Below are 26,451 nucleotides of genomic sequence, written 5' to 3'. Positions count from 1 at the left end.
CTAACACCTTCATTCATCATTACCAGCTCAATGTGGAGGGGCCAAGTTCCACTTCCTTTGGTGTGGGTGTTCTGGAGGCTGTTTCAGGTTGAAGTTTTGACAGATGCCTGTGTCTTCCTGTCTTCTTCCTTGAATACATTGGCGCTGGGTTGGTTTCGCATTGATCTTGGTGTCTGTGTCTTTTGTAGTATGCATGGGCATCCTTCCTGTATCTGCTTTGGTACGACTCAAAGGTAAGTACTTGGATGAGGAAGAGGGACGTGGAGGTAATGCCCGGATTACTTACTGGTAATCTTCATACTCCTGGTCCTACTCTTCCTCGTCCCAGTACGGACTACCCTTACCTCCCGCCTGTCGGCGGAAGTTGCCCATGTTTTGGCTTTGGATTTACTTCCATGTACTGGGTAAGTGGGAGGTTATACCTCCTGGGAGGCCAGAGGAGGCCAGCTAGAAAAAAGAGTTCCATTGAGTATGAACATACCCAAAGGTAAATACTAGGACGAGGAAGAGTAGGATTAGAAGTAATGATGATCACTGGTAAGTAATCCGACCATTAATATGAAGTGCAGATTGCTTTTCCTGGAGTGGCGGGGCAGAGGTTACTGGGAGGACCCAGGGACTCACCACCCCTGCATGAGTGGATCCAGAAGCCTGTAATGAGTGTGTCCACACGATGGCGCCAAAAGATCAGTCTTCTGTTTTTCTCATAGGTTGCGCCCAAATCTCCTCGGGCCACACGAGCAGAGCCGAGGTGGCTATTGCACCCCTGTGCTTGTGCCGAAAAGGGATCTGCGGCCAGAGTGCTGAGCCAAAATGACCTGCACCAAAAGAGGGGGCGCGAAAGCTAAGTGCAGTAAACAAAAAGCGATCTCAAGCAGCCATTCCCAGTGGTATGAGAGAAGTGCCTTCCTCAGGGTGACATCTGTGTCCATGGGCTGGTTCTGACCATTAGAACTCTTTTCTAGAATTTCTTACAGAAAGACAACGTAACTCCTACTTCCTTAGAATCAGGCTTTTTTTCTTTATCAGTGTTAATTCTCGTTTTCATAGCACCCCAGGGACGCAGCCTAGTTCTTTAGTAGCAGGCTGCGCGTGTTATGTTATGTTATGTTATGTTATGTTACTTTGGATTTATATAGAGCCTTATGTACCATTGGTATGGTCTCAAGGCGCTGGTAGTTTGAACGCCCTCGGGAACCGAAATTCAAGTCAGTAGAGAGAGAAGAGAGAGTCATAAGGTGCGTGTGAGCACCGGATATGTGTGCAGCTGGTGTGGCATTCGTGTGATAGCTGCTTCTTAGCGGTAGGTGTGGAGGCTGAGAGATCAGGAGTATGTGTTCGTACTGGCAGGTTGTTATCCAGACCGATTCTGGCTGTGTTAGGCCTGAGGAGAACGCCTGGCGGGGGTTGGGGGGTGTAACCAGCTGTGATTAGATAGGATGATGGGGAGTATGAGGCAAGGGATGGTATGAGAACAGCTATACCGAATGGTGTCATAGTACCGCTGTGTTCTAGTTGAGTGGTGGTGTAAGGAAGAGAGAAAGCATGGAGATGTGATATGGTGGTTTACCTTAGGTGCTTGAGATCGAGCACTCCAACCGTTCCATGCACTCCGACTGTTCCATCCACATACTTCACCAGTTCCATCCGCATGCTTCACTTGTTCCATCCACATACTTCACTTGTTCCATCCACATATTTCGCCCGTTCCATCCACATACTTCACCCATTCCTTCTACATACTTCACCCATTCCTTCCACATACTTTACCCGTTTCTTCCACTCATATCACACGTTCCGTTCACATACTTCACACGTTCCCTTCACATACTTCACACGTTCCATTCACATACTTCACCCGTTACATTCTCCCATTTTCTCAGTTTTTCCACATATTTCACCTGTACCTTCCACATACTTCATCTGTTCCATCCATCCACATACTTCATCCGTTCCATCCACATACTTCACCCGTTCCATCCATATACTTCACCCGTTCATCACCCACATCCTCCGTTCCATCTACCTACTTCTCATATTGCTTCTACATACTTCACCTGTTCCATTCGCCCACTTCCTCCGATTCCGTCCACCGATTTCGCCCGATCCATCCACATGCTTCATCCTTTCCATTACACATACTTCGCCCGTTCTACCAACTTTGCCCGTTCCACCTAGTTCATCCGTTCCACCCAAATCATCCATTCCGCCCAGTTCATCTGTTCCAGCCAGTTCATCCGTTCCACTGACATACTTCACATGTTCCAACCCCATACTTCGTCCGATCTAACCACCTATTTCACTTGATCCATGCACTTCATCCGTTCCATCCACATACTTCACCTGTTCCGTTCAAGATATATGACCTGTTCCATCCACATACTTCACCCGTTCCATCCACATACATCACCCATACCTTCCACATACATCACCCATTCCTTGCACATACTTCACCCGTTCTTCCACCCACTTCACCTGTTCCGTCCACATACTTCCCCCGTTCCATCCACATAAATCACCCGTTTCGTCCACATACATCACCCGTTCCTACCACCCACTTCACCCGTTCCATCCACCCACTTTGCCCCTTCCATCCACCCACTTCACCCGTTCATCCACCCGCTTCACCCGTTTGCTCTACACTCTACACCTGCCCGACACTCTACCTCGGTTCTGTCTACATACTTGACCCGTTCCTTCCACATACTTGACCCGTTCCTTCCACATACATCACCCGTTCTTTCCACCCATTTCCCCCATTCTTTCCACCCGTTTCACCCGTTCCTTCCACCCATTTCACCCGTTCCTTCCACCCATTTCACCCGTTCTTCCATCCATTTCACCCGTTCTTCCATCCATTTCACACGTTCCTTCCATCCATTTCACCCATTCCATCCACTTACATCACCCGTTCCTTCAAGCTAAATCATCTGTTTCTTCCACCCACTTCACCTATTCCTTCCACCCACTTCACTCGTTCCTTCTTCCCACTTCACCCGATTCATCCACATACATCACCCGTTCAGTCTGCATACTTCACCTATTCCGTCCTCATACCTGACCCGTTCTGTCCACATATTTCATCTGTTCCTTCCAGGTACATCACCCGTTCCTTCTACCCACTTCACCCATTCGTTCAACCCACTTCACCCGTTCCTTCCTCCTACTTCACCCGATTCATCCACATACATCACCCATTCGCTCCATACTCTACACCCGATCCACACTCTACATCCGTTCAGTCCACATACTTGATCCGTTCCTTCCACATACTTCACCCGTTCCATCCACATACATCCTCTGTTCCTTCCTGGTACATCACCCATTCCTTCCACCCACTTCCCCCATTCCTTCCACCCACTTCACCCATTACTTCCTCACACTTCATCCGATTCATCCACATATATCACCCGTTCGCTCCATACTCTACACCCGCTCCACACTCTACATCCGTTCAGTCCACATACTTGATCCGTTCCTTCCACATACTTCACCCGTTCCGTCCACATACATCATCTGTTCCTTCCTGGTACATGACCCATTCCCTTCGACCTAACTTCCCCCATTCCTTCCACCCACTTCACCCATTACTTCCTCACACTTCATCCGATTCATCCACATACATCACCCATTCGCTCCATACTCTACACCCGCTCCACACTCTACATCCGTTCAGTCCAGATATTTGATCCGTTCCTTCCACATTCTTCACCCGTTCCGTCCACATACATCATCTGTTCCTTCCTGGTACATCACCCATTCCTTCCACCCACTTCCCCCATTCCTTCCACCCACTTCACCCATTACTTCCTCACACTTCATCCGATTCATCCACATATATCACCCGTTCGCTCCACACTCGACACCCACTCCACACTCGACACCCGCTCCACACTCTACACCCGCTCCCCATTCTAGACCAGCTCCACATTCTACACCCACTCCACATTCTACACCCGCTCCACACTCTACACCCGCTCCGCACCTGCTCTGTACCTTACATCTGCTCAACACCCTACATCTGCTCAACACCACGACACCCTACATCCGCTCAACACCCTACATCTGCTCAACACTACCACACCCTACATCCGCTCAACACCCTAAATCTGCTCCACACCCTTTTGTTATAGTATGGAAATACACCCTACATCCGCTCAACACCCTAAATCTGCTCAACACCCTACATCTGCTCCACACCACCACAACCTACATCCGCTGAACACCCTAAATCTGTTCAACACCCGACATCTGCTCCACGTTATCATCCACTCCACACCCTACATCCGCACCACACCCTACATCTGCACCACACCTTATATCCGCTCCACGTTCTCATCTGCTCCACAATCTCATCCGCTCATGCTCTCATACATTCTGCACTCTCATCCGCTCTACGCACTCATCCGCTCTACGCACTCATCCGCTCTACGCACTCATCCGCACTACATACTTCATCATCTCCACCGACTTCATGCGCTCCCCCGACTTCATCTGCTCCACTTACTTCATCCATTCATCCTGCATTTTCGGTTCAACCATGTCACTCGTTGCACGCACTCCATCCGTTCCGTGTTCTCCATCTGTCCCCGTACACTACATCCATCTCATGTACTCGAATCGTCTATTCTATTCATCTCATTTATACCATGCACTCTTACATTCCATGCCATCTATCTGTTTCATGCACTCTGGTTGTTCCGTGCACTCATCCGTATCCTGTATTCATCTTTTCCTTCCTTTCCACTTTATTCCTCTCGTCCATTGCATTCATTTCATCCATTTCATTAATTTCAACCACTTTACTGCTTTCATACAATTTATTCTTTTTATCCACTTCACTGCATTGATCCACTTTACTCATTCTATTCTGTTTGTCCTTTTTAGCTTATATTAGCAATTATTAGTTTTCGACTATGTGTAATGGTTTACAGTACGTAATTATTTATTTGTTTATTTGTGTGGGTCAGACATTTTCAGACAGACAAAGAAGAGTACAGGCAGGTAAGATGCTCATGAATTAAAAGGAAAACGGGGTTATGCCATACATTCCCTGTGCCTGGGATATGGTCTGACTCTTACCCTTTACCACCTGGTACACGTCACTCAGTCCAACATCAGTGGGGGCTGATACATTTTTTAATTGGAGGGGCATAAATATTCCCTACAAATCTGCGAGAGCGAGTGGACCGGTGGTTCGGCGGGGTTCTCGGCCAGAGAACATTTTTTGAAAAACTGGTTAAATGGTGCATTATACAGCACACTTTCTGTGAAAAATTGGGTAGAAAGCCAAACAGTTTTCAATCAATTTTGTAGGGTACCTCATCAAAAAATCCAATAGATACAAGTCACCCGCATTGCACAAGAGCATTTCCCAAAACACTTTCATGGAACATTGCCCACGATATATGTCAGTATGAAAATAATGTCGTGCTGGCTGTGCCGATACATTTCCATGCAGGCTGCACCAATATATGCCAGTATTCATAAATAAGAACATACTCATGCTTATAATGCCAGTATCCCGTCGTAAGAACATCCTCCTGCTGGCTTTGCCATTAAAAACACCCAGCCAAAATAAAAAAAAGTGTCCACCCTGGATTCACAAATGTAGGCCAGTCTGGCTTCATAATAACACTTACCATACTTGTTTTACCATTGATGCCTAGTGTAAAATGCCATGCCCCAGCAAAACAATCATAGCTAGACTGCCTGCAGCAAAGTTTTGCCAGATGATATTACTCCATGCATCTAGGAGGCAATACTGGGACAGTTGGAAGCTTTATGTTCTCAGACCAGGGAGAATCAGGACCTGACCTTTGCAAGTAGTATTTCCACAATTGCTCCTTTCGTTTCTTGTCACAAGTCACAAGCGTGGTATGACCGTGAATGTAGAGAGGCCAAGCAGGCCAGAGTTCAGTACCTGGATTCACACCTGCCAATTGATAGGCAGAACTTGACATCTTTGCGAGCAGCCTATAGGGCACAGACGGAAAGAAAAAGAAGGCATTTCTATCTAACAAATCGGCGGCATTGCTTGAGGCAGTCCAGACAGGTGATTTTAAGGTTTTTTTTGGAGTCTTATCTCAGATAGGGACTTAGGAGGCAATACCTCTCTGCAGGCTTGTATCTCCCCTGCAGTGTGGAGGGAGCACTTTGCAGCCTTGTATAAGAATGTGAAGCCAATCGGCTCAGTTGAAGAAGTTAATCCAGCAGCGATAGGAGGTCAGCAGGGGGTGGCGGGAAAGTGTTTGCAATTTTCCCTGAAGGATGTCGAGGATGTCCTAAAAATTCAAAAAGTGGGGAAAGCGGTGGGGCCAGATAGGATTCCGAAGGACTTGTCTAGAGACGAACCATTAATATGGGTTCCGGTCCTAACATTGGTCTTTACAAATATTGTTGTGCAGGAAAAAGTCCCCGACTCATGGAAGATGGCAGAGATCATCCCCTTTTCGAAAAAGGGAAGTAGGGAGAGCCCCTGAATTATCGTCCTATCTATCTCCCTTTTGGACATCTCACGGAAGATGTTTGCAAAAGCACTTCTGAAAAATTTGCAGGAATGGGGGGCGCTGTTGAGCAGCCATCGAGATGGTCACCTGATCGAGGAGCTTCAGCCTCGCATAAATCCGGATGCCTAACTAATCGAAAAACTAACTGCAGCCCGACATCGATCAGGGCTTTGTGCATCGGTCGACGTGGTCTCGTGGGAAACCGTTTTGCTGTGCCCCAACTGCAGACACCTGAAGTTCTGACTTCACTGCCATCAGCACTGCGCAGCATGAGAAGAGGTGTTGGCGCGCTGCTGCCGGGGCGACCACCCCCCTACCAAGACCCTGGAAGGCCGCACGCTGACTTTCTGAGTAACAATCCGGCAGACATTGGAGGTGTCCTGGCGACTGACACTGCTGAGCAGCCCCAACGGACATAACGAGTGGCTGGGCTGGCTGTGGAGTGAGCCTGGCCCCCCCTTGCTGCAAGGTGTGGGGCGAACTGTGGAGGCTTAAAGCAGATGACATCAGGGGCTGAAGTGTGGGCCCCAGTGGTACTGCCTGGAGGTGGGTCCCGATCCCGCACACTAGTGGGTCGCTACTGGTGGAGCTCCCTCGAGACGAGCGCTGCTGTGCCCCTCCCCTGCCCTGAAATCTGCAGGCGCTCTTGGTGATGAGAGGGTGCCGTGGCACGGAGGGTATCCTGCTGAGTGACCCCGGCCGATGCGCCAATGACCTGGGCTTGCTGCGGTGCTCTGATTTCAGCCCCCTGAGTCGCCCCTCCACGCACTGCTACCAAGAGCCAGGATTACACTGGATGCGGCCCCACACATACCGACTCTGCAGAGCCCCGAGATCCTGACTACACACTTTTTGGGCCGTGGTCTGTGAGCTGCCAGTTCGGAGGCTTCCACTCCCATACACACCATCCAAGAAAATTCTGTACAGCAGGCTGTGGGTCTGCTACCGGCCAACACCTTGGCCCCTACTACTTTCCCTGTGGCACACGTGGCTGATACAGAAGTGCTGATACGGTGGCCTGTGCTGACCCAGCTCCCGACACTGCTAGATGCTGCGGAGGCTGTGCATGAGTGCCCCTGGCTCATGAGGCACCCTTAAGTAACATTTGCCCCGATGCACACCAGCCCTGCATCCTGGACATAATACCAATTTGTACTTATTCGCTGTTGTACCACCTGGTCCCTCTGCGCTGCACCTGAACTGGCCGATGTTTTGAGATCTGGACTCTACTCATCCACCCTCGGGAAGGCAAAACTTGGTCGGGGGATCCCCGGCTCACGGTCTGGATGCCTGCTGTTCCCGGTGCTCGCTGAGACACACTACTGGTGCAGTTGGGTTGGCCATTAACTGATTAACTGATACTCACTGCCTGACCCTCTGCTGTGGGGTTGGAGGTCAGTCAATTACGGGGCGAAGCTGTACAACTCCATAAAGGGCCCCGGGCGACCACCACTCTAATATTGAATACACCAGGATCGCATCTGTGGGCAGCATGACTAAGGGAGCTGGATTCAAAAAGAAAGGCCCAATGGACACATACACGAGTACCCCTGCCAAGAGCACGGACCGCGTTGCGACAACATGAGGAAGGCCCCTCGGCATCCCAAACCACCAGGGACCACCATCTCCTCACTGCCATGCAAAATGGCTTCCTGGCTGTTAACGTAAAGCTTGACGGCATAGTCTCAACTATTGGCTCTTTGAAATCCAAGCTTGAAAAGGAGGGGGCCCGTATCACGGAAGTGGAGGCAAGAGTAAGTGAGACGGAGGAATAAACATTGAAACATGACTGCGACATTGCACACCTGCAGCAAGAAGTCTGCAACAAATGTGATGACCTTAAATCAAGGTCTCGGAGGAAAAACATCCAAATTGTCGGGATACCTGAGGCCTCTTGCAAGGGTCCAATGGAACAATTTGTGGAAAGTTTGCTGAAATCACTATTTGACCTCACCAGATTCTCGCAACACTTCCTGGTTGAGAGAGCGCACCAGGTCCTGGCCCCTGTTCCCAAGCCGGCCCCCCCACTCGCACTACACTGGCCAAATTATTGAACTATCGTGACAAAGACCTAATCCTACGCATGGTCGAGAGAGAAAGGGACATTACGATTTGAATCCGGATTATGCCACAAATGTGCTAACTAAACGCAAATCATTTCATCCAGTCAAGAAACTGTTACGCATCCGTCAAGTTCAATATGCCCTGTTATACCCAGCGAAACTGTGCATACAACACGGTGGAAGGGTGCAATTCTTCGAGGACCCTAACGAAGCTACGTCGTATATTGAATCCAACATTTCTATTCCATTGCCAAGAAGGTACCGGGAAGGTGGTTGCAGACCTCCCGGAGACAACAACAGACCAGACATCATTGAGAATGGCTGACCCCCTGTGTGGGGCGGGTCCCAAGCCCGAAATGTGACTGGGCACAGGTAACATCTACCGCAGGGCTGGTGGCACACTGGCGGCCATCTAACTAGCCTTGCAGACTACACACGGTGCCACCCCTAGAGTGTTTTACAATGTCGTGGCCCTGTACATGGATTCTAGAACATGATAACTGAGGGTATGGGACATACAAACAAATGGAAAAATAGAACCAGTAGCAAATGCCTATTATGTGGAGCAACCAAGGAAGACATTACGCACTTTTGTTTTTATGCGAAGGGTTGAAAGACCTAAGGACCAAATACCTCAAACCACTGCTTGTATTGCACTACATCTGCACTTTAAGTCACGCCGACCAATTGGTGGGAAATCTGATGATCTGGCAGTAGTTTACTGTGTGGCAAGTATATTTGCTGAGCCTGGCTAAGGAAACACCTACTGCTTGCACCCTAGACCTAAGAGTGCTGCACTTGATATTTTTGACTGCTATCCCTGTTTAATTTAAGAAGTCTTAATTATGTCCTATATTTTCTTTCTGTAAAGCAATTGAGGACTTTTGAAATGCTAGCTATGTAAAAATTGATCTTTTGTTTTTAATTTAATGAATTAGAAGTATAATGAATTGGTATGTTTATACCAAGGTTAATGGATATTATGTCGAAATGGGTAGATACGTTTTAATTGCAGTATTTTTTGTTTAATGCAGTAATGATTCTTATGCAATTTAATGTTGATGTATTTTGCCTGAAGACTTTGACAGTTGAATCATGTGGGAAATCAGTTATGACTTTACTGTTAAGTACCTGCTATGGTGAAACAATTTTGACTTTATATGAAGATATAGAGTGCATACTAACACTGATCCAATACACCAAAGTCTTTTTTAATGTCTAAAATATTTTGTCAAGCATCGTAAATAATGGTTGGGGAACTACAGAAAGTTTGTCTTGCTCATAGCGATCTACAATTTCACATGCAATACAGCTGGAGTCTGCAACCTTTGGATCGCCAGAGGTTTTACATTGCAACTTCCACTTGCTCTACCCAGCACAGACAATGGTGAAGTATCATGGGAGTCATAGTACAAAACATGCAAGGAAATGCAGGTTTGAACCCTGTGCACTAGAAGGATGACAACGTTTGTCCGTTCAGTGCATTATTTATTTATTTATTCATATTTTTAAAGCGCACATCAGCCCTGGGGCATCGTGGCGCTTTTACATGTATATACATTGTTGGTTACAGGGGAAGGCTTAGTAGTTACATTGAGACTTAGCATAACGTTTCATCTTGGGGTTACATTAGTACATAGATTATATAATTAAGTTGTGGCACACCATAGGAATACAAGCATGTGTAGGCATATAACAAGTGGGTGGCTGGATGAGGTAGGCTGAATAGTTAGGGTAAGAGAGGGTTATATGAAGAGTGTGGTTTTGAGGGATTTTCGGAAGGCAAGTAAGGAGGGTTCTGCTCTGAGTGCATTGGGGAGTGCATTTCAGAGTTTAGGTGCAATGTGGAGGAAGCTAATGCTGCTGGCGTTGGCTCTTCCTATGGATGGTACGCAGAGTTGGATGGCACAGTGGCTTCTTACAGGGCGGGTAGTGATGTTTTCGGAGATGGTTTTTGATAGGTAGGATGGCGCTGCTACATTGATGCATTTTGGTTTGAGGGTGAGCATTTTGAAGTTAATCCTTTCCTCGACTGGGAGCCAGTGGGCTTTGCGTTTGGCCTGGGAGATATGGTCATTTTTGGGAATGTGTAAGGCTGCGCGGAGCGTGTTGTTTTGAGTTATCTGGAGTCTGTTAATGTTTTGTGAGGAGGTGCCTGCCAGGAGAGCATTTCAGTAATCAAGCGTGGCTCCAATTGTGGCTCTGGCTATGGATAAGCAGTTTTGAGAGACCAAAAAGGGTTTTATGGCAGTTATAAGTTTAGTAGTATGCACAGAGGCAGAGGAGATGGCGCTCACCTGTTTTGTCATTGAGAGAGTAGAGTCTAATTAGACTCCTTGGGTCTTGACCAATGTGGACACTGGTATAATAGTGTGGTCAATGGTGAAATTAGTGTATGTGTTGTCAAGTTTGGAGAGAATTTCCTTGGGGCCCAGGAAGATGATCTCTGTTTTATGCCCATTTAAGCAAAGACCATTGATGGCCATCCAGGTTTGAATGGTGGTGTATATCTGGAGGAGGGTTTCAGCATCAAGGTCATGTTTTCCAGTGAGTGGGGGGATGACTTGGTATATGCGATGCCGTGCACATCTAGCATGTCGAAGAGTGGTTTGGTGAAAAGGTTATAGAGGGTAGGGGCTGTGCAGGAGTCTTGGGGTACTCCACAGTTGATGGTGGTGGGGGCAGCATTGGCTAGGTCAGAGTAGACCTTCATGACTCTTCCTTCTAGGAAGGAGGTTATCCACGAGGTGGCTTTGTCAGAGACGTGGGCAGCATTGGAAAGGTGGGAGGTGAGGATATCGTGGTCCACAAGATCAAACGCAGCGCAGAGATCGAGGAGGAGCAAGAGGTCTGGTTTACCAGTGTCCATTATTTTAGTGATTTGATTTTTAAGATCTAAGAGTGCGGTTTCTGTGCCATGGCCTTTGCGGAAGCCTGATTGTCTTTTTCCTAGGATGGCATTGGATCCCAGGTATTGTTGGATTTGGATGTGAGCGGCTTTATCAAGTATTTTGAGGAGGAAGGGAACAGTGTTTATGGGGCAGTAGTTGTTGGGACAGGCAGGGTCAAGGGTGTTTTTTTTTTTTCAGAGGGCGTACCCTAGCTTCTTTAAGGCTTTGTGGTACGATTCCAGAGGAGAAGGATTCATTGATGATTGCTGTGAGTGAGTCTGCGCATTCTTTAATGATGGTAGGTGGACAAATGTCCCCTTTGCAAGTGGAAGGTTTGATATGTTTGAGTAGGTTGGTGACTTTAGCCTCCATAATGTCTCTGAAGACGAAAGGGGGTATTTGAGCTAAAAGTTTAGGTTGGGGGGGGCGCATGAGGGGTTGTCCTGATTGAGTAGAGATTTGCGCTGGGCTATTATTTTTCTTGTAGCATTTTTACTTTGTTGATGAGAGCGTCCTAAATGCTGGAGCACCAGGCTTTGTCCTTGGTGATTTCGTCCGGGGTATTAGCCGGGGAAGTGAGATCTCTAAAGATGGAGAATATTTCTCTAGATTTTGAGTTAGCTTTAGACATTCTTTGGTTGTATGATTCTGATTTGGCAAGAAAAATTGTTTTTTTGTATGTGGCTGAGATTTTTTTAAATTAATTTAGAGAGGATTGATTGGGCGATGATTGCCACTTCGCTAATGCTTGACGCCGCGCTTGTTCATACGCAGCACAGATAGTTCTTCCGTGAACCAAGAGTTTGAGTGCAATGATTTTGTCTCTTTTTTATCTTCAAGGGGAGTTATGGATTTGATAGCTTGAGTGAGCACGTGTGCGTAGGTGTTAGCCAGAGAGATGGGATTGTTGTTAAATGGTGGTTTAAGTTCAGGGATATCGAGAAGCGGCGCAAGGTTGATTTTGTTTAGTTCTTTAGAGCTTCTGGCTTAGGCGGGTGGGCCATGCAAAAGTATCTTGCGAATAGGCGTGTTGGGAATGACAAATTGGATGAGGTGGTCGTCTGTCCATGGGAGGGCTAAGATGTTGATACTGGATATGGCGCAGTTGTGGTCAGCGTTCTAGTCGATGGAGAGGCCTTTGCAATGTGTAGGTGCATTCATTTTATGTTCGAACCCATGTGGGAGAGTTCTTTGGCGAGAGAGTCAGCTGCTTCTCTAGCCTGATACTCCAGTGTTCTCGCAACATGAAACTGTTGTCCTCAAGGTAAACCTTTGCTTGTTAAAGTTTGCTTTAACTTTTACCACTTGACATGGTTAAAGACATACCTATTGTTTTCTTATACTGACAGTCTGTGCTTTGTGATATGTGCATACGTTGTTTGGGGAAACTCCTCCTTCTCATATATGTTGTATTCTTAAATAGGTGGGTGCAAAGTCATAACTGTGCTACCCAAATATCTACTTTTGCATGGGGGACTATTTAAGAACAGAGTGATAAAGGTATTAGAGTATCTCTTCATGGTAAATGCGTATTCAATTATGAGTGTCTCTGGTCTGTTAAAATACCATGGTTGTAAATGGAAGTATTTTTAAATGCAAACTCCAAACAAGCCTTGCACTGGAATCCGTGCTTATGTGCAGAAGCGTGTTTTTAATTGTTGCATCTCTCTTCCTTGCCCGTATGATCGGCTGCACCGGGGATGTCATTGATGACTGCTAACAAACATGCTGGAGGTCTAACTTAAGTTCTAACTTAAGGTGTGTATGTTGTGAGTATTCATTTGAATGCATCTATTGCATTAGCTGCAAGAATAATGATTTTACACTCGACTTCTTGAGTAGGACCTGTTTATTACTTTTCAAATAATACCAGCATACTTGCATGCGCTACATATCATAGAATCAGCTGCTTCTCCTTTAACAATAAAACTGAGTTGTGGTATTTCATGACCACCAATGCCAATTAATATTGATATTATTTATATTAAAGCTAATTGTGGCTGGGAATAATCCAATATTGCACAGACTACTTCCTAAATGTAACTAAAAATAATTGGGTTCTATGAATGACGGCCGAAGATTTTTTCATTAATGGCAAATTTGCAGAATTTGTTCTTCCTAATTTTGCAGATTTTATTTTACCAGAAGCAGCAGGGGGGGACCCCACGCCACCCCGCTGTGCACCCCCCATTATATACCTTACCCCAATGTACCATTATCTGTTTATGGTGAAAAGAATTGGCAAAAAAATAAGCAGCACAACCGAATTTGGCAAAGTTGGCGGTCGAGATAAGTGACCACATTATTGGCCATATATTGCAACCAAAAATTCAATTGGACATCATTGGCCTTCAAATAAAAGTTCAATTGAACATCATTGGCCTAGTACTGATTTTCTGTATTTCATGAACAATCTCATTTGTGAGCGTAGATACATCTGTTATCAGTCAATACATAAACTGTGTATCTTAAAGCTAATTGTGGATGAACATAATACCATATGAACAACCTACTTCCTAAATATAACTTAACATCATTGGCCGTATGTCTGTTTTATAATTAGATCACGGTTTTCTCGTAAAGAGTCATGTTCTGCATTGGTTAAATTCTGTTTAATTCATTTTTTTTCACAACCTTTTGTCTTTATTTTGGCAAATGTCTGACGCCGGGTGGAAAAAGTGTCTTTAGCATTCTCATTGGGTGTCCAGATTGAGATTTGGTTTAAGACAGACTTGGACGTAGGAAGTTGGCTGCACATACAGAATTATATCCAGCCGCAAATGGATTTAAGATACACAAATAATGAAAACCCGGCTTCCTACATTCTAGACATATTGTGAAATTAAAACTATTCGTATGAGGTAGATGTCTCCGTTCAGTTTCCTGGGAGCTGGCGGAGGAAGGGCCTTTGGTTGTCCTGGAATCATGCAGAAGGAAATTGATATTATCCTAAACCTGGCATCATCATTTCGAGATTGCGTGGTGAGTGTTTGCTCTTTGTAGCTAAAACAATTGCATTTAAACTTGTTTAGTTGGCGATAAGTTGCAGGGTTAGAATATTGATTGCAAAGACTCGCAATCCAAGGAAAAATTCTCCATCTTTAAAGATCCCATCACCCCCTGCACTAGCCCCGACGAAATCATCAAAGATGAAGCCTGGTGCGCAAGCATACAGGCAGCCCTGCTCAGCAGAACTGAAACACTCCAAGATAAAATACAAGCCCAATTCAAAGCCCTACACAAGAGCAACGAACCCCCCCTACCTAGCCTCCGTCCCAAACACCCCCAACCTATCCCTTTCGTTCTATGACGTCTCAGAAACGGAATGTCCTCAATCTCCTCCAGAAGCTCAAACCTTCGACATGCAAAGGAGACATTTGTCCTCCCAAAATCATCAAAGAATGTCCCTTGCTCCTATCATCACACCATTCATCATCAATGCTTCCTTCAAAACCTGTACTGTCTCCTCTAGCCTCAAAGAAGCATGGGTTCACCCTCTTTTAAAAAATACATCCCTAGATCCCTCCGCTCCTAACAATTACCGCCCCATTACCACTGTCCCATTTCTCCTCAAAATCCTTGATAAAGCAGCCCACAACCAGATCCAACATTTCCTAGAAACCAACGCCATCCTTGGAAAAAGGCAATCAGGGTTCTGTAAAGACTACGGCACTGAAACTGCCCTTCTGGATCTTAAAAATCAAATAACCACTATCATGGACAAAGGCAAACCTGCCTTCCTCCTACTCTTGGATCTCTCGGCTGCCTTTGACCTTGTGGACCACAATACTCTCACCTCCCACCTCACGCACACAGCCCGCTTCACCAGCAAGGCCTCCTCCTGGATCACATCCTTGCTTGAAGAACGAGCCTTGAAGGTCTTCTCAGACCGGGCGAATGCTGCTCCTTCCACCATCCAATGTGGAGTCCCCAAGGCTCCTGCACAGCTGCCACTCTATATAACCTGCTTACCAAACCTCTCTTTGACATACTAGACTCCCTCGGCATAGCTTATATCAACTATGCCGATGATACGCAGGACCTCCTACCGCTCTCAGGCATATATGACCAGGACGCCGCAGCCCTCCTTCAAATATACACTACCATCCAAGCCTGGATGTCAGCAAATGGGCTGTGTCTCAACGGCGAGTAAACCGAGATCGTCATCATGGGCCCCAAAGAAACACTAGCCAAACTCAGCCAACAATACTGCAACTTTACTATCGATAACTCCATCATCCCAGTCTCACCAGCAGTCAAGACACTGGGGGTCTTTCTAGGCTCCACATTGTCAATGTCTCACCAGGTCAGTGCCATCGCCTCTGCATCTACCCACACCACCAAGCTCATAAATACAGTCAAGCCATTCCTCTCTGACCAGGACTGCTTATCAATTGCAAGAGCTAACACTGGTGCTAAATTAGATTACTGCAATGCTCACCTAGCTGGCACGTCTGCTAAAAATCTAAATATACTCCAAATAGTCCAAAATAATGCTCTCAGATCAGCTCTCGGGATCCCGAAAAGAGACCACATCAGACAGGCCTTTCAAGCTGCCCACTGGCTCCCCGTTAAGGAGAGAATCACCTTCAAGACTCTAACTCTAACACACAATTGCTTAAGCCTCTCTGCCACTCCCTACCTATCAGAAACCCTATCCAGAGACACTTCATCTCGTCCAAAAAGAACTTGCCACGCCAACAAACTATGCATCCCACCAATCAATAGAGCCAGAGCAGGCGGGATTGGCTTCCCTCACCTAGCACCTAAACTGTGGAACAACTTACCCAACTCATTCAGGGCCGAGACCTTCCTCCCAGCCTTTTGGAAAATGCTCAAAACCGCACTCTTTAACTAACTCATCCCTCCTCCACCCCCCCGTTGTACATGTCATCTGTGACGTGCCTCACAGAACCGCATGAAGAGGCCCCCACCAGCCGCCGCCCACAGGAACGGACAGCTGGGCGACCCGACACACTGCTGCCGCGCCTCTCTCCAGCCCGAGGGAGCAGCGCAGGGCAGCGGCGAGTGCGGTGAGAGCTGTGTGAAGCAATCCTTGCACAGTGGTTGGCCAGGGCATCCAAACGCCCACCTAAGGTACCTGTTTTTCTCATATGCCTTTTGGGATTCCGTTGTCTCCACTCGAGAAAAGGACCTTAGTGCTTGAGTGTACGCACGGCCATCTTTGTTTTCCATTTACTGTAACCATGACAACCATGCCGCTGGGCCCGGCTAATACTTCGCTAAGAAAGAACTGAGCGCCAGCGAGGACAACAGCGCCTCTGCATTCAGCCAGGTCCAAAGGGTGAAACACAGATAACGTTCCATGCACAAATACGACTTGCTGCAGTCTCTTGTACATAGTGCAGATCTGGCTACTCACGCTACGCTTTAACAACAACAAAGAAGTCCGGCCCACCGGCAGTCAAACACCAACACGTTTTTTTTTTTTTTTCCCTGCCAGCTGTCAACGTACTATCTCACTGCTGCCTTTCCCACCAGCCCGCACTAGGGACCCCGAGGAGGTCAGCTCACCCATCAGCTCACCCTCTTGGCAAAAAGGGAAGCCTAGTTAGTCACTGTGATCTTGATGTGCAACTCATATTGGACCCACATATCGAACATCTGATCCTGGACTGAGGGCAACCATACACATCCTCTTTCCTCATCAACACAGAGCTCAGCCAACACCTCCAAGCTCTGCCACATCTGTCACATCACCATGCAGAATATTCCTCACCCTACCAAGTTCCTTGCTCACCCAGGAGCTCCAGCCTGTCCCTGGGAGCAGTGGATCGATGGGTTCCACGTTTACCTCAGGACCGTTGGTGGCAACAAATTCAATGACGATCTTAAGGAAGCAAACCTTTTGAACTGCATAGGGGCCGAGGCCCTAAGGATTTTCAGAGCATTGCCCGATCCAAACAACGTAGGGGGTGATGGCAACCACAAATTTGATGCAGCTCTAGCCAAACTCAGCAAACATTTTGGCAACAAAATCAACATAGTACTGGAAAGGTACAGGTTTTTCACCAGGAAACAACTGAAAGGTGAGTCAATCGACTCCTACATCGCATCGCTAAGAGTTCTAATGTCGACTTGCGAGTTCACTGGAGTCGGTGACGAATACTTGAGAGACCAACTTGTCCTTAATGTGGCCGACCCGCGGATACAACTAAAACTGTGGCAGACAAAAAACCCCTCTCTGGACCAAGCCACTGAAATAGCGAGAAGCATGGAATTCGGTGAACATTGTATGAAAGAGAGATTAACCCAGAGAGAAGGCATTGAGATAAAGACCGTTGAGCCCAGTTCTGAGAACGACCCCACTGAGAACCTACTGGCCTTAGTAAGAAGAGCTCCCCCATCTTGAGGCTCAAAGCCTAACTCCAGGAGAAAGTTGTCTAGCGATAGTAGAGATTCCACTCACTGCCAAAAATGTGGATGGTTTAAGCACAAAGGTGCTGACGGGATGTGTCCCGCAAACAATGCTGAATGCTACAAATGTGGCCAGTTTGGACACTTCGCTAAGTTCTGCAGGAACATACGAGGAAGGCCCGATAGGCCCAGTAGGCACAGCCGAAGACCTTTCAGCAGGCCAGGATCTGTCAGATTTATAGAAAACAATCCATCTCATGATGACATGCTACTTGTTGACCAGGCTAGTCTACCCATACAGATACTCACCATCACTTCCTCACGAGAATCCAGAGGTCCATGGGTCGACATGTGCATAAATGGGACACCATTGCGAGTAATGGTGGATACGGGCTCCCCCTACACTATGGTGGACATCCAGATGTTTTTGGGGGTGCTATCCAAGAAGATGCAAGACCTGCAACACACCCCCGTGAGGGCCACTGGCTATGGAAAGACTCCCATCGATATAATTGGCTACACATGGGTCAGACTCAAATTTCATGGCAGGAAGATGTACTGCAAACGTTTCGTGGCCAGGAATGGCTCTTCAGTTGTAGGCTGGGAAGAACAGGCTGCTTTACAAATAAAGATTCATCCTGGGGAAGAAGACCCTGTATTGAGTGTGTTCAACGATACCACCCTCACAGACTCCGATGACATTAAGTCTACCTTGGCAAAAAAAATTCCCAAAGTCTTCAGTGACAAGGTAGGGCTCCTCCAAGATTTTCAACACAAGATTGTTTTGAAGAAGGGTGCCATTCCAGTAGCCCATCGTGTCCGAGGAATCCTTTTCGGTACCAAAGACGCACTGAGAAAGGAACTCACTCGCCTATGCGATGAAGGCATCATCCAGCCCATAGAGAGCTCTGAGTGGCTTGCTCCTATAGTCCTGGTGGGAAAACCCGACAACTCCATAAGAATGTGTGTTGGCTTGAGAGACTTAAACAAAAACATATGGGTGGACAGACATCCGCTTCCTAACATATCTGAGCTCTTGTCAACCATGAAGCCGGAAAAGTATTTTAGCACCCTCGACCTCTCGTCAGCATACCACCAGATTGCATTAGAGGCAACCTCCAAAAACCTCACATCGTTCGTCACACCATTAGGAGCCTTCATGTTTAACCGGATGCCTTTTGGCCTCGCCTCGGCTGCCGCTGTATTTCAGAGACTAATGTCACACTTATTCGGAGGTCTCGACGGCGTACATTGTTTTCAGGACGACATCCTTGTATCGGCCAACACAGAAGATGAACACGATGCAAAACTCATGGGTGTTCTTCAAGTGATCCAGAAAAGCGGCCTCACCCTCAAATTAGAAAAGTGCAATATAAAGTGCAACCAAGTATCATATCTTGGTCACTCCATCGATGCCAAGGGAATCAGTCCCAAGAAAAAACTCATGGATGTCATATTAGGTATAGTTGAACCTGAAAACAAAGACCAGCTCAGAAGTTTCCTCGGCATGACTGAATACTACTCTAAATTTATAAGCAATTATGCCAGCAAGACGGAGCATATGAGGAACCTGATGAAGAAGGCCACTAAATTCGTCTGGACCACTGAGTGTAAGAACGAGTTTGAAGAAATCAAGTCAAACATCAATCAAGCTCCTGCGCTATCATTGTTCGACTGCAAAGCCAAAACCATTATCTCTGTAGATGCCAGCAAAATCGGACTTGGCGGCGTCCTTGAACAACAGCAAAAAGGGGGCATTGTAACCATCGCCTTTGCCTCGAGAGTACTCAGAGGTGCAGAATTGAATTATTCCACCATTGAGAGGGAAGCCTTGGGCGTTAAGTGGATTTTACAGCATTTCAGAAACTTGATATGGGGCTTACCTGTGATACTCAAAACAGATCACAAACCTTTGGTAAACATGCTTCAGTCCAAAACACCTCACCTCATTTCACCGAGGATTAGGCGTTGGTACCTCGACATCATGCAGTACAATCTCCAAGTGTGCTATACTCCTGGTCCCTCGAATCAAGTCGCTGATTGCGTCTCCAGGCTATCCACCAACTGAGATGATGGAATTACGTGCCCCGATGAAGACATCATAGCTACCGTCAATCCTGCCATCCCCAAAGATGACTGGATAGTCATCGCCAACAGCGATCTGGAACAACAACAGATTAGGAGAGCTATAGCCAACGACTGGGTTGAGCCTAGCCAAGCTCTGACAGATTTTGTACCTATCAAAGAGGACATAACCATGGATGGAAAACATATTTTCAGGGGTGACAAGTTGATTCCACCCGTGCAACTCAGGAAAAAACTGCTTGAACTGGCCCACGAAGGACATTTAGGCAGAAGCCTAACAAAAAATAGGGTGAGAAGCAACTATCGGTGGCCCAATTTGTGGAAAGAAGTTGAAGAGTTAGTTAAAAACTGTTCCACCTGTGCCATGAGCGATAAATCCAAAATTCTGAGGAAGACCCCCCTTCAACCTGTGGAGCCTCCCAAAAGTGTACGGTCTAAAATCGCCATAGACATCATGGGCCCCTTTGAAAATATTGAAACCGTGAAGATATACATAATTGTGATTGTGGACTATACCTCCAAGTGGACAGAATGGGGAATTGCCAAAACAAACGTTACCACCAGTAAAGTCACAGAGTTCCTGACAGAGGTCTTCAACAGAGAAGGAGACCCCAAGGAAATAGTCACGGACAACGGATCTCAGTTCATGTTCTCCGAGTTCCAGGAATTCCTCAGGAACAGAGCCATCAAACATGTAACTTCATCCCTATACCACCCAATATCCAACGGACTAGTGGAGAGAATGAACAGGCTAATAAAGGGCATAATTCAGTTAGCTGTCCCTAACACTCTTCCATGGAGGGAAACACTCAAAGAAGTGCTGTGTGCATACAGAACAACACCACACACCACCACAAACACTGAGCCATTTACCATGATGCGAGGCAGGGCTGCAACCAACCGTCTAAGACCAGCGTGGATCTTTATAGACAACGGAGAAGCCAAACTAGACATAGAACATATTCAAAAAAGAGTACACGAAAAACAGACAAAATACAAAACATATTATGACTCAAGGAATGCAGTGAAAAGAATGCAAATCCAAGAAGGAGACTGGGTCTGTGTCAAATAACCAAAAAGGACACTCAAGGGAGAAACCAATTTCAGATCTCCACAAAGAGTCATCCGTTGTCATGGCAAATCTGTGATATTAGACGATGGGAAGAAATGGTCAGGTGATGATCTAGTAAAGATAACAACAGACAATCACAGACCCAGCACCTCAAAGCACACAACCTGCGAGACCTTTCCTAGAAAAAACTCCCCTCCCGCAGAAACATATCAACGTGACCAAAGGGAGGATAATGGATCACACAGGAACATCGATGAAACCTCCATTGGTGGACTGTCGAGGAGGAATCGGAAAATCATCTGGAACTTCAATAATGACTTCATATATTACTAAACTCCTCTCCCATCGTCATTTCCTTACCCACCTTACACTCACACCTGTTCCCCCCCATCCTTTCCCTTCCCCCCGACCTCCGCTTTCCGTCCCACCATTCTTGTTTTTTCTTTTCCTTCCAGTAAGGAAGATGTTGTACATGTCATCTGTGACGTGCCTCACAGAACCTCATGAAGAGGTTCGGATCTAGAAGAACACCAACGTTCTGATGTTTCAGTTATCATAGATCCGACCTCCGGGGGCCATACAATAAAACCCCTCCTTGACTTACTTCTGTGTCCTGCCTCTTTACTTCACCTTCTCTCTGCCTGCAACTAAGTATGTACTGTACCTACTGTACCTTCTTCTGTAAACTCAGTAACGCTTTCACGTTATGTAAGATGTCTGTAACAGCGCCACAATGCCTCCGGGCTGCTGTGCGCTTTAAAAATGCTAATAATAAATAAATAAAGACAAATATTACAGTTTTTCTTTGCAATCAAGGGACTTCCAGGTGTATCGATGACGAATCCCAGTGCATATAATCCGCCACAGGTTTCTGCCTTGGATATAATGGTCAGCATTTTGGTTATTATTCTTCACGCTGAAGTAAAACCTTTGGTGTTATGCTTTGTGACACATAACTAACTCTCATTCCATGGATCTTGGAGATGTTGTTAACCGACACATTTTGATGCTCTATACTATCGTCTCTGATGTCTGGGCAGACAGTAATATTGCCTCCTCACCGCCGTGGGTGACCCGTCTGCTAGAGCATCAAAGGCGCTATGTTTGAGCTTTGTTGGTTGAGCGTTTCAAGCCAAACCCTTACATGGTGTTTGTTTCAAGACCTCATGGCTGCCTTTGGGAACTTCGTGTTTTGAGTAGCTCAACACAAGTCTGACCTCCTCTCGGGTTTGATCACTGGAAACCATCCAAAACATGAGGTCCTGTCTCAAGAGCCCCCTCCAGTGTGCTTTTTTAAGGCCGCCAGGTGTTCCTCTAACTGCCCAAATCAAGCCCAATCGTGCAGATTCCGCTTGTTGAAGACATGACGCCCTTCCCAAAGTTCATTTTGGGTCCACATCTCCTGCTCGGCTGTGATGCCCCATCCAGTAACCTTTCAGGTTAGCTCACATTGCTGGACGATCCCATGCCTGGCATTGAGTGTCATTACCTTCCCCGTTAACCACTTCACCTTTTCACCAGACACTGAGCAAACAGTTTATTCCCACTTCCGGAGCCCACACTTATTGCATGGTACTGTCTAGAGTCTGTCTAGCTGAACACCTCAAGCCATGCTTGGGATGTCACTGACTCCACAACTCAAGGCTTGTGTTGGACCTACTCTTCCCCTAGAGCCACCACCTTCCTTCCACCAGTGTTACTCTGCTGCACGGTATATATTTGTTAAAGTTGCAATAAGAATAAGAACCCAGTTTATGTCTTATGTTTTATTGTAAGCTTTATACACTTTTCCTCTTTGAAAGGAATCTTTGGTCCGAAGCATGGGATTGGGAGAGTTTGGAACACAGACATCCAGCCAAGTCCTTTACACGTGGATCTTCCTGATCCATTTCCCATTGGGCTGCAATACAATGGGTCAATGGTCACCCTAGGCCAAGGCACGGGGTTGTGGCCTGCTGTTGGCTGAATATGTCCCATCATTTGGTGTCTCTCCCCGCACACACATAGAGTCTTTCATTTTAGTAGACATGCTAAAGGTTTGTTCTAAAAGCTTCTAGGTACTAGATTTTCCAGCTCTTCTTTTATGAGTTTGATGACTTCAAGCACCGATCCAGGCTGCCGCAGGCACGTCGTGGCACTTGAGGAGGCGAAGCTGAGTAGGACCAAGGCAAGCTCTGTGAATATATAGCAAGAGAAGACCCACATTGAAGAATTTTAGGCTCAACTTGAGGATAACCTCATGCATGAAACTTTGGACAAGGGAGCATGCCCACACAGGCACACAAAATATATTTTGATTAATAAATGCAGGACAACTTGAAACACACAAATAAACACTTCTACTCACAAAGGGAGACCAATCTCTCCTACCAACATAGAACACGCAGAACACATAATGAAACAAATTGCACCATCTCACTCACATGCATTAAATGTACACCAATGTTGGGCTATCTGCCAGCCTACTGCTCTCAGGTACATGCACAGTCCTCAGTGATGATATTCGGCACAGTCTCATATTTGAAGGAGAATCCACCATCGGAGGTGGTGCGGACGCGCAGGGAGCGCATAGTGCTTGGGAGAGTCGCACAGCACAACTGGATGCCCAGCTTGTGGGTTAGGCTGTGCAGGTCGGAGCAGGTCCCGTGGCAGTAGTGGAATAGGAAGCTCTTGGGGTGGACAATCCACTTGTCCCAGCCCAGCTCCTCAAAGGAGATGTTGATTGACCCACGGTGGCAGTGGGCATGGCTGGTGGCATCTTCTGAGGGCCTCTGCAGCAGGTTCAGGGCTGTGGGAGACCAGGGTATCGAGGACCTGCGGGACCGATCCTGTGGCCGCGGTTTAGTGACGGAGACGATAAAGGGCATCTTGTCCGGCTCAGAGACACAGGGGCATGATGGGCACTGCACTAGCAGCAGAAAGATCTTCTGTGAGATGTAGTGCAGGAAGGGCTGCGCAAAGTGGAAGGCCGTCCACTCCTCTGACACCCGGACGCAGGTAGTGGCAATGCTGATGTGGCCCTGCCCTGTGAGCACCAGCACTTCGGCTGGTGAGGCTGACACGTTGAGCGGGGGCCTTGAAGGCGCAGCAGTGCCCGTGAAGAACCAGAGCTGAGCAGAGGTGACCAGGCGGCTTAGAATGTGTGGAGATGGCTGAAAGAGGTAAGTGAAGAGACTTTCCTGGTCCGGAGTCTGCAGGTCTTGCTGAGAAGCATCACAGGGGACATCTGCAAAGATAAAGGAAACAGGTGAGAGATAAAATGGAGATCCGAAGGTTTATAAGCAAGGAAAGAAGAAAGGCAACGTGGAGAGTAGAGGGGTGGGGATGAAAGAAAGGTAGCAGACACTACAACAGGTGCCATGGAAGTTTAGAGGTCATGGACAGCCAGCCAGTCTGAGGCCATCCAAACCAGTGAAAGAACTGGTCTACAAGCCCGAGGGCCTTACCAGATCCCTGAATCATCACATGACCAGAAGTAGAGAAACATATCTTTCATTTTCAAAAAACAACTTTGTGAGATGTGCGGTGGCTGGGAGGTTTGCGTGAGGTGCGGGAGCTGGCCTGTAGTGAAGTGGCCGTGGACAAGTCTGAGCCTGTTGGTGCCTGCTCACACATAGAAGCTTAATGAGCCACTCAAACCATATGATCACCTTTTATCACATATCAGTCAACTGTGCTATACAGAACACTGGAAGCCCTTCCAAAATGGTCAGGCCCGCTTCACAAAAGAGCGTCCATTTAAAACTTTGAGCCTCGAATGCCATCTGCAGACCATTCAAGTCAACCAACCTGTGGTGCTGCCCCTTTAAGGGGCACTCCGCCGCGTGTGGCATAAATAAAGTGGGTGTTCCTGGCCGCTGCAGAAAGACCGGGGGGAGCCTGAACCGACTACAAGTGTGTGCGGTGCCTTTGTTGGCGGGAGGGGGCTCATGGGCACTCTAGATGTAACCGGAGACACATCACAGTGGCGACGAAGCTAGATCTCAACAACCCGGGGACGGCGGTGAAAGGCAGTGATTTTCTTTGAGGATTTAACCATTCCTGGAAGCCGCGTAGAGGGTGACGTCCATGTGGTTTGGCCGCCATTTTGACTACATGCTCCGGTGGGTCGCAGCTCTAGTTTAGAGTGCCTGTGCGCCCACCCAAGCAGACATTTTGGATTCCCTAACAGGGGAACAGCTGATGCTGTGCATTTTGAAGTGTTTTTAACATTTCTATGTTGAGTATGAGGTGAGGAGCTGGGGGGTGGCTACAATTCCTTTGTCTGTTTCCCTGGGCCCACCATGCTTGATTTCTGGAGCCACTGGAGTGGCTAGGAAGGCCATTGTCTGCAATATCCACCCGATCTGTGCACTGCTGGCCTGGGGTGTACTGGGTGCATGCCTGGTGCCCCAATTTTTCACGTTTTGGACATTTTCCAAGCGGTGCCTGGGAGGGCATTTTGGCCTGTTAGGATGGTGGTGGAGGAGTCATCAGAAGATTTATGGAGCCGTGCCTGACCAACATCGTCACACTCATCCTCTGCGTGCAGCCTCAACAGTGCCTGACCAACATCGTCACGCTCATCACCTGAGTGCAGGTCAGTGAGTTGCGGCCCCATTTGGTTTGGGTGGGGTGCCTGTGAGCTCACTGCCATGTAAGACGCTGCAAAAAAACAATTGGGTACTCCCCTATTTTTGTTCCCGGGGGGTCGAATCTGTGCTGTGGGGAGAGTCATACGATAAAGAACAATGAAGACAGATCGACTACCCCTCTCTAGAGGTCCCTTTTGGTACAACTGGGAAGAGAATCAGAATCTACTTAGTTAGTTTGTAGATTAGCCACCCTTTGTCTCTTTTGACATTTCTCTATGACAAGAAAGAATTTTGATTCGAACAATTCACTTTATTTTCCTTTTTTTTAAAAACAATGTAAAAAACATTTCATCATGAAGTCAATATTCAACATGTACCACCTTCACGCAACAATTTCACTTCTATCATGGGGTAACTTTGTTTTACTTTTCCTTGATTCCACAACAATCATTTAGTTATGTAACAGAGAAATAGGGAAAATAACATTTTCTATTCCCTAATATGTCGACATATGTTTCAGCCCTTCTTTCGTGTACTGCTCCCTCTCAAGGGCTGTCACTCAATGTGAGTATTGGGCCATCTTCAGGACAAAGCAATGTAATCCGGAAAACAATTCCATTCCCCAGTGGTAGATCTTCTGATCTGTTGCCCACACAATAGAATACGGGATGTCTGAGAAACACCTTCTGATTTGTGATGTTTTTATCACTTCAGGTATCTTTTGTAACGTGTCTTAACGCTACTACTTGTTTCCCTGTTAGTAGTTTGCCACTACTTTTCCCGAATTGCATACAACGAGACTGCCGGCGTGCAACCAAAGAAAAACCGCAGAGATACAGAGCCGTATTGCATTGAAGTGGGTGATATTTTGATACACCT

General features: G+C 47.0%; 1 protein-coding gene across 1 annotated transcript in view; it reads right to left on the bottom strand.

Annotated features, from left to right (window-relative positions):
• Window positions 1-22,769: 22,769 nt before the first annotated feature.
• INHA (inhibin subunit alpha) overlaps window positions 22,770-26,451 on the bottom strand; it is a 288,504-nt gene continuing 284,822 nt past the window's right edge. Inside the window, exons 2-3 of the mRNA XM_069617397.1 lie at window positions 23,422-24,224; window positions 22,770-23,172 (exon numbers count right to left, since the gene is read on the bottom strand). Coding sequence (XP_069473498.1) covers window positions 23,470-24,224 — 755 coding nt within the window. The 3' untranslated portion in view covers window positions 22,770-23,172; window positions 23,422-23,469. The remainder of the gene's footprint in view (window positions 23,173-23,421; window positions 24,225-26,451) is intronic.

The sequence above is a fragment of the Ambystoma mexicanum genome, chromosome 9, assembly GCF_040938575.1.
Source record: "Ambystoma mexicanum isolate Mex_15411 chromosome 9, UKY_AmexF1_1, whole genome shotgun sequence".
Taxonomy (NCBI): domain Eukaryota; kingdom Metazoa; phylum Chordata; class Amphibia; order Caudata; family Ambystomatidae; genus Ambystoma; species Ambystoma mexicanum.
This window is presented reverse-complemented; position numbering and strand designations above follow the sequence as displayed.